The sequence below is a fragment of the Camelus ferus genome, chromosome 9, assembly GCF_009834535.1.
Source record: "Camelus ferus isolate YT-003-E chromosome 9, BCGSAC_Cfer_1.0, whole genome shotgun sequence".
Classification (NCBI taxonomy): Eukaryota; Metazoa; Chordata; class Mammalia; order Artiodactyla; family Camelidae; genus Camelus; species Camelus ferus.
In genome coordinates, this window is record NC_045704.1 from 8,474,291 (window position 1) to 8,484,107 (window position 9,817).

Below are 9,817 nucleotides of genomic sequence, written 5' to 3' on the forward strand. Positions count from 1 at the left end.
GACAGCTTGATTCCAATTGTTTGAAAAAATATATAGTGTCAGTTGATAGAACTTTCTCCCTCCCTTTTAGCTGTATGGAGACCACTTTGTAAATTTTATCTCATAAAATCAGCAATCAGCTTGGGGTAGGTGCTGTCATTATCTGCAGTGAGAGATGAGGATGCTGAAGCACAGAGAGGTACAGTAAGTTGCTCAGGGTCACACAGGAAGCAGCTCTTAGGTCACAACTTCCTCAAAAAACTAAAATTAGAGTTACCATATGATCCAGCAATCCCACTCCTGAGCATATATCCAGAAGGAACTCTAATTTGAAAAGACACATGCACCCCAATGTTCATAGCAGCACTATATGCAATAGCCAAGACAAGGAAGCAACCTAAGTGTCCATCAACAGATGACTGGATAAAGAAGCTGTGGTATACTTATACAATGGAATACTACTCAGCCATAAAAAAGAATAAAATAATGCCATTTTCAACAACATGGATGGACCTGGAGGTTGTCATTCTAAGTGAAGCAAACCAAAAAGAGAAAGAAAAATACCATGTATCACTTATATGTGGAATCTAAAAAAAAAAAGACAAATGAACCTATTTACAAAACAGAAACAAACTCACAGACATAGAAAACAAACTTATGGTTACCGGGGGGAAGGTGGTGGGAAGGGATAAATTGGGAGTTCGAGATTTGCAGATACTGACTAATATACATAAAATAGATAAACAACAAATTCGTACCGTAGAGCACAAGGAACTATATTCGATATCTTGCAGTAACTTATGGTGAAAAAGAATATAAAAATGAATATGTGTATATTCATGTATGACCAAAGCATTATGCTGTACACTGGAAGTTGATACAATGTTGTAAACTGACTATACTTTAATAAAAAATACATACATATGTATGTATACATATATATAGCCAGTATGTCTGTATTCCAACCAGAAGATAAGAGGAACCAACAAAGCAGAGGAAGTTCTCCTTGCCCTTAAAAGCATAAACAGAAACTTGCCGTTGGTCTTTGTCTAGCACATACTCATAGGAGCTCTTGTAGTGACAAGAAGGGAGCAGAGAAGCAGTATTTTTTCTGGGTGGCTATGTTTCCAGCTGAGATTTGGTAGATCTATTACTAAAGGAAGAACTGACGTCTGGAGCTAACTAACAATCTTTGTCCCGCATACCTCCCTTAGAGGGTGGTTTTAAGGCTTAAAATGTGATCATCTATATAAAGAGCTCTGCGTGGAGTCTGGAAGTCAGCAAGTGTCTAGAAGCAATATGCACTATTACAACCATAGATTAGTAAGACATTACCTTTCTGCAACAAATGACTCATTTATTTATTCAACCAAATTTAACCGTAGTGCCTAATATGTAGCAGACATTGCTCTAGGCAAGGCCGATGAGGTCTGTGCCTCTGCAAAGCTCCCATTCTGGTCTGTATCCTCAGCTTGTGTGAACGAGAGAGCTGTGGAACAGAAGGAGCACCGCACTGTGTGCAAATATCAGGCAATTAGAGGAGGCTCCGTAAAGAAAGAAACTGGCAGCTGAGGCTGGAGGGCATTTGCATTCAAAGGGAGGACTAGGAAGGTCTTGGTAACTGGAAGACAGAGCAGCCTGGCAAAGACCCCAGAGGTCACAGAGCATGATGCGTCTGGGTAACGCTGAGTCTAGTGTGGCTGAATCCAAAACGAGGGTTTGGGGCCTTGAATTCCTGGTGAAGGGGGTTCAGCCCTATCTCATGGACAAAATACAGAGTGATTTTTAAAGTGATTTTTTTCTAACATTGAGAATTTTTTTTTATTATGAAAGGAATCCATGCTTGCCACACAAAAAAATTTTTTTTGACAAAACACAACAGAGTGAAAATGAAAGCAAAGTCCTCCCCAGGTCTTCCATGGTGGCAGTTGCCATTAGCGTTTTACAGTGTTTTCAAATTCTTTCCTCTATACATACACACATTGCATTAAAAAAATTAAAGTGGGACTACACTGTCCATGCCGTTTTATAACCTGAACTTTCCACACCACAGTATGTAATTGACATCTTTCATGGAAGTAAATACGCATATAAAGTTCATTTGTCAAGGCGCTGTGGAACGCCATTGTGTGGCTCAGCCGCAGTTTGTTTTAACCACTCCTCTATTGTTGAGAAGCCAACAGCTCTCCATTAAAAGCACAAAATGCTATAAATATTCTCACAGTTACATTGTCACAAGCATCCTAAATTATTTTCTTGGCAAAAAGACATCCTTAAAGCAATATGCCTTAAAGCGGTATGCCATGAACATTCAGGTTTTAATGTATATTGACAAATTGCCCTCCAGAAATATTGTACCGATTTCAGTTAATAAACTTCAAGATTACTAAAATTCACAAAAAAAAATTTCACTCTCCTAGAATTTTGAGGTGTGTATCCTCAAAAAAATCTATACAAACACCTGTAGATATATCTAGAATTTCTATCTTTATATTTATTTAAAATTTTACTCTAAGTTTTAAAAGTTTTATATAAAAATATATCAGGCCTCCATGTCAATATATGGAGATACAACTAATTTTTAAAAATAGCTTCATAAAGTTTCATAATATGGGGGCACCATAACTTATGCAGTCATTATTTTGTTGATGAATATTCACATTCTCTCCAGTTTGGGCCACTTAAAACAATGCTACAATAATGAATTTTTATTATACATGTATTTTTACAGATCAGTGCTTAAATTTCCCTGTGAGATATCTGCAAAAGTGGAAATTCTGGCTCAAAGTGTAGGCACAGTTCAAATTTTAATATGTGATGCTAGGGTTGTTCTCCAAGAAGGTTTTAACAATTTACGCCACCACCAGCAATAAATGAGAGAGAGAATGCCCACTTTTTTAAAGCTACCTCAGTTCTAGGTGTTAACAATCATTTGAATTTTTCCTGACTTGATATGGTGATGATATAACATTGTAACTTGCATTTTTCCTGAGTATGAAGGAGACTTATTAGATTCATCAGTCGTTTGCAACATCTCATCTGCAAATTGCCATTTACAGCTGCCCGATATATGTATATTTTTAAAGTAGGATATTGAATGCTTTGAAAACAGTTTGGCAGTTCTTTAAAAAGTTACATATAAATCCCACTCCTGGATATATATCTGGAGGGAGCTCTAATCTGAAAAGACACATGAACCCCAATATTCATAGCAGCACTATTTACAGTAGCCAAGACATGGAAACAACCTAAATGTCCATCAACAGATGACTGGGTAAAGAAGTTGTGGTGTATTTATACAATGGAATACTACTCAGCCATAAAAAAGAATGAAATAATACCATTTGCAGCAACATGGATGGACCTAGAGATCATCATTCTAAGTGAAGTAAGCCAGAAAGAGAAAGAAAAATACCATATGATATCACTCATATGTAGAATCTAAAAATAAAAGGAAACAAAGAGAATACTCATGAACTCATCTACAAAACAGAAACAGACTCGCAGACATAGTAAACAATCTTATGGTTCCTGGGGGAAAGAGGGTGCGAAGGGATAAATTTGGGAGTTTCAGATTTGCAAATGTTAGCCACTATATATAGCACTAGATTAAAAAAAACCAGATTTCTTCTGTACAGCACAGGGAACTATATTCAATATCTTGTAATAACCTTTAATGAAAAAGAATATGAAAATGAATATATGGATGTATATGTATGACTGGGACATTGTGCTGCACACCAGAAACTGACACATTGTAACTGACCATACTCCAATTTTTTTTAAAAGTTACACATACAGTTACCATACGACCCAGCAAGTCCACCCCTAGGCATATGCCCAAGAGAAAAGAAAATATGTACCCACACAAAAAGCTGTGCACAAACAGTCACAGCAGCATTACCCCTAATGGCTAAAAAGTGGAAACAACTCAGGTATCTATTCACTGGTGAAAGGACAAACTAAACACAGTGTATCCATATAACGGAATATTATCCAACCATAAAAAGGAAGGAAGTACTGCACATGCTACAACCTGCATGAACCCTGAAAACACTATGCTAAGTGAAAGAAGCCACACAAAAGTCCACATATTGTATGATTTCACTTATGCAAAATGTCCAAACAGCAGATTCACAGAGACAGAAAGACGACTGGTGGTTTTTAGGGCAGAGAGGGGGCAGGAGATTGGGAATGGCTTCCAACATGTACAGGTTTCTTTTAGTGGTGATGAAAATATTCTGGGATTAGATAACGGTGATGGTTGCACAACTCTGTGAACATACTAAATATCCACTGAACTGTATATTTTAAAAAGATGAAATGTATGGTATGTGAATTATATCTTAACAAAAATACAAAGTATTGGTAACTTGAGATCTGCCCCATGCGCTTAGCTGGTCAGCCACAGGACCAGTGGAGGCTTCTTCGGAAAGCTGCCTGGACCTCCCTGTTCCGCAGGCAGTAGATGACAGGATTGCACATGGGCGTGGCCACCGTGTAGATGACGGACAGCAACTTGTTGAGGTCCATGGCTTCTATGCGGCTGGGACGGGCATAGATGAAGAGAGTGGCTGAGTAGAAGATGCCCACCACAACCAGGTGGGAGGTGCAGGTGGAGAAGGCTTTGCGCCGGGCAGCGGCTGATGGCATACGGAGCACAGCCCTACCAATGGCCATGTAGGAGGCTATGGCCACCAGGAGGGAACCGCAGAGGATGACGATGGCAGAGATGAAGTCCACCAGTTCTGTCAGGGCCACATGGGTACAGGACAGGTTGAGCAGAGGGGAGACGTCACAGAAGAAGTGGTTGAGGACGTTGGGGCCACAGTAGGACAGGCTGGCGATGCATGCTGTTTTGATCACTGAGACCAGCAGCCCACCAAGCCATGAAGTCACGGCCAAGCCCAGGCAGACCTGGGGCCTCATGAGCAGCGGGTAGTGGAGTGGGCAGCAGATGGCCACGTAGCGGTCATAAGCCATGGACGCCAGGAGGGTGCACTCCGTGCAGATGAGGGAGATGAAGAAGAAGAGTTGGGTCATGCAGGCTGTGAAGGGCACATGGCAGGGTCCAGTCCGCAGCCCCGCGAGCAGGCTGGGCGTGGTCACCGACACGTAGCACATCTCCAGGCAGCTCAGGTTGCCCAGGAAGAAGTACATGGGCTTGTGGAGCTCGCTGTGCCTGCAGACGAGGAGGACGATGAGCGAGTTCTCCAGGAGGGTCAGCAGGTAGAGGGTCAGGAAGACGGCAAACAGGACGTCCCTTATGCCCAGCCTCGTGGACAAGCCCAGCAAGACAAATTCCTGGATTCTGGTCATGTTGCCCACGGCCAGGGACCTCTCCATCTAAGAACAAGATACATCTACAAAGTAGTTCACAAATCTCTCTCTACATCTTGCCTCACCCCAGATTCAAGACATCATCTCACTTGAGTAAATGAAACAATCTTTCATCTGGTCTCCCTGCTTCCTTTGCCTCTACAGTCCTTCTCCACGTAGCAGCTAGTGGAGTCTTTGAAAATCAGAGGTCACATAGGGTCACTCTCCTGCTTACAGTTCTTGACAGTTGCCCCATCATTCTTAGAATAAACATCATGTTCCTTATCATGGACTTCAAGCCGCCCAATTTTCTGATCCTTGTCAGTTGCTACAGGTTTAACTCATGTTCCTCTTCTCCCATTTACCCAAGTCCTGTGGGCCCCCTTTCATTTCTCAAATGTTCCAAGGTTCCTGCAAGCCTTGGAGAATTCCCACAGGAAGTTCCTTCTCTCTGGAGCACCCTCTCCTCATCCTCACTTTGCCCATTTCTGGGAATCCTTGACATCCTTGGCATAAATTTGTCAATGCCTTACCTTCAGATAAGACTTCCCTGAAAGTCCTCTATGCAACCTGTGTCAGTTCTTGATCCTGCATCACAGAGTGACTGTTACTATTTTAAATTACTCGTGTGTTTGTTCAGGTATTCAAAGTCTCTCCAACAGGACTGCAAGCCTGGGGGAAGGAACTGGGCCTGTCTTACTCAGAACACGGTCCTCAGTACCAAGCAGAAGAGCACACTGCCCGGCCCATCACAGTTACTCAGCACATGTTTATTCAATGCATGGTCGATCCAAGCTGGATTTCCAGGTGTCACACTTTTCAGCAGGTGCAGCAACAGAAGAGGATGTTGGCTGGGAGCACTGGGGCTCTACCAGGCTGAGCGTCTCTTCAGTTTCTGATGATTGTTGATTTGAAAGGAAGTCAATACGGTATGGTTGGAAGAATACACACCTTGGGGTTAGAAATCCTGCCTTGTCTGCTTATTACAATCCTTAGCACATTGCTTGATTTATGCAAGCCTTAGGTGTTTTTTTCTCTGTGAAATGGGGAGGATGGTATTGGTTCCTGTGAGATGTTGTGGAGATTGCATAAAGAAATGAAAGGGAAAGTTCTACACAAAAGAGTTGTGACTTCTGATAAAATCAGATCAGTCCCTTTCTTAGGTGACATCTGAAAAACAACATCAACAATTCTACAGTGAACTTCGGTGGTTCACCTGGCTACCTTTGAGTGGAGGACAGCCCTTATCTCCTTTTCAGAGATTCCTCTGTTGATTTGATGACATTTGTCAATAGAATTTACCACCATTTTTTTAGAGAAGAGTCAGCTATGGTAATTTTCTAGGGTAAAAAAAAACAACGGAAGTGTGATTCCTGACTTCTTCTAGGGAAGGCTACCTGCAACCCCCACTCAAATCTCTTGTTGTAAAGATGGAGATAACATTTATTGCATGTGTCTATGTCCAGGTTGGGGCCTTTTAATAAAAGACTTTATTCATTTTTCAATACCAAGGAAAGTAGATGTCATTTTCCTCACTGGTAAAGAAGAAGAAACTGAGGTTCCCAGAGGCTACAAGGATGAAGTGAAAACACTGGGGTTTTCAGATAGGTTCTATCTGATTTGTATTACCCATCAGTGCAAATTATGGAGTTAGTACTCAGTTTAACGCGGTTTACAGACGAGGATCTGCATTCTGGAGCCATAGTTACAGGGTTACTTCACTGTTCTGGGTTTCAATTCCCTTGATTACACATCTAACCTCAGAGACGGTTAAATGAAGCAATGAGGTTAATGTGCTTAATGCTCAACTGAGGTCTGTTCTCTTCAGTCCAAGAATGGTTGGCGCTGTCCCCAGTCCTGAAACGAGCACCTCACATCTGCCCCAAGAACAGTCCCCCAACCGAAGGACCACGCTGTCCATGGTCCTGAATATGCCCCCCACCCCAGGCCCCTTTAGTATTGAATGCAGGCGTTCCCCTTAGTTCTAAACAAGAACTCGTCAACTGCTCTCTTCCCTCTGTGGTTCCCTCTCCTCATTGGACTTTCTTCTTCCATGATTCACTTTCATTCTGCTCCTTCTGTTCGTAACTCCTGTCCCTGCCCCAGACTTAGTTCTGCTATGAGGCAAGTCTCCTGAGTCAAACCTCACAACCAGTCGCCTTAGGTGCCAAGAGGTGCTTTTTGCTTTATCTCACATAAGAACCAGTCCATTTAGTTTCAAGGGTCACTTTCGAATTCCTCAGCCCAGAATCAGAGTGCCCAGTGCCTATTCGGGATTTTGTTTCATCTTATAAACATTTATCAAGCATCAACAATGCACTGTGCACTGTGCCGGGCACAGCTGGGATATGGAGATGAACAGATGGGTTGCCCAGAGTTTTCCATCTAAATCTTTCTTATTGACTGAACTTGGACAAGTTACTTAACCTGTCCGACCCTTCAATAGCCTTTTCCGAAAAAGAGATGGATGTAATTATCTCCATCTCAAATTATGTAGTATCTCCACTATTAAATAAAAGTCAAATCTACTGGGTTCTGAATACTAAATCTTCAAGAAAAACCTGTGAGAATTTGAACAAGTCACAAGTCCTTGTAGAACTTCAGTTTCCTTATATGAAAGTTGGGGATTACTTCAATACTTGTAGGATTCTCATAGGGGTGCCCTGTGCAAAGTTTCTGGCACATGGTAAACAATAAATGTTACCTCCTACTATTAAATAGTATGACATCCAAAAATAAGTATCATTTTTATTACTAGTAATCAATGACTAGTTATTTAATAATGATTATTAATTAACAATTTCAGTAGGTAACATTATTTCATTAATACAGGTTGTAACCATTCTGTGAGGGAAGAATTATGCTCTGCATTTCACAGAAGAGGAACTAAAGCTTGGAGAGGTGAAGAAACTTGACCAAGGTTACACAGATAGTTACAGGCACTTCTAGTAGTCAAACCTGGGTCTCTCTCATTCTAAAGCTAGTGATCATTCCTCTAGACTTCGCTGCCTCTCCGTGTGAAACAAGTTGCACGTGTTTGAATCTTTGCAGTGAAGCTTGGACCTGACCTCCAAACTGGATTTCAGTGCTGACATATTAATAACATCGTTTCTAACAGAGAAGGGAGTCAGGAACACAAAAGGTCAGGGTAGAAGTTTGACGAAGGAGTACTTATTTCTACAAGGAAGGACTGGGAAAACCTCATGTACGATTTGACATTTTACTGAGCCTTGGGGATTCATAGAATTCTGAAAGTTAGAAAATGGATAGAGTGGTGGGCAACCCAGGGAGAAGGAACTGCACCAGCAGAGACATAAACATGTAACCACATTTTGCTCAAAGTCATTCAGCTAGTTGGGAACTTCAGCCCAGATTTTCAGCTCCCAACCCCGCCAACCCTTTCTAATCACCCCAGAGAGACATCCTGGTTCAGAAGAAAGAATTTAAGCTTTAGGGTCACATGAACCTGAACCCCAGCTCCAAATCCTCCTCTACTTATTTGTGTCAAATCAAGCATTTTTTCTTACTCTTGCTGACCTTCAATTTCCATCAGTAAAATAGGAACTGTATGTAAAACTGCATCATAGGATTCTTGAGAGGATTAATGGAGATTATACAGGAAAAATACTCAGCAAAGCACCTGATAGAGAGTAGACTGCTGTTAAGTGTCATTTCCTTTCTTCTTATCTTGATATTCCCTTCTCTTTCCCCCAACAGATGAGCTACACAGCCTCCTTACCTGAATAGTTCATGTAAGATGGGTCTATCAGAATAGATATGGTCTTCTTCCTTCCTTAGTGTCTCTGGTCAGTGACCAAATGGCCTGAGCATCCACTCAGGGATAGAATTTTTAGGAGTGGGGCCAGAGGGTTCAGTAGTCAGAAGATAAGGATGTCTCTTGAATTCATGCCAACCTTGGTCCTGAGCTGGAGTTCCCACCAGACCCACCTCACATGTTTACCCACCACATACTCTGAACTGGCTGTTGTCTGGGCGCTGCCAATTTGCCTCTGTCCTCTCTGCCAACAAGTGGAAAAAACAGCTTAACCAAAGCTAAGGATCTCTGAGGCCTCCCTCCCCTGATCTCTGTGGAATTAAAGAACAACTGGGAAAGTTTTTTCCCTAAATTTCAACTAGTCTTAAGGGAAAAAGGCAAAGACACCCCTAATTTAGAATCAATCTTTAAGCCGTATCACTAAGCATGCATTGGTACCCTGCTGTGTGCCAGAACGTGTTCTGTATGCTGGGAACACAAAAACCAGTCAGACTACACTTCTGTCCAAGGTCTGCAGTCAAGGTGGACGTGCAACTAGAAGAGGACCAGAAGCTGGGGAAGCAGAGAGGAAGGGGGCTAGTCTAGTTATGAGGACTCGCAAGAGGCTTTCAGGAGAATGTGGTAGCTGAATTGAAGGTTGAGAAAGACTGCCAAGATTACCTTCACTCAGCACAAGTTAAGGGACACTAAGTATGTAGAACAGACATACACTAGGTCACATGAAAGATTTATTTTTTGTCTCTC

General features: G+C 41.8%; 1 protein-coding gene across 1 annotated transcript; it reads right to left on the reverse strand.

The window, feature by feature from the left end:
• Positions 1–4,380: 4,380 nt before the first annotated feature.
• LOC102520161 (olfactory receptor 5) lies at positions 4,381–5,350 on the reverse strand. Its single transcript, XM_006177133.2, has one exon. It carries the CDS (start codon positions 5,323–5,325, stop codon positions 4,381–4,383), a length of 945 nt encoding a protein of 314 aa, XP_006177195.2. The 5' UTR covers positions 5,326–5,350.
• Between the last annotated feature and the right edge of the window lie 4,467 nt (positions 5,351–9,817).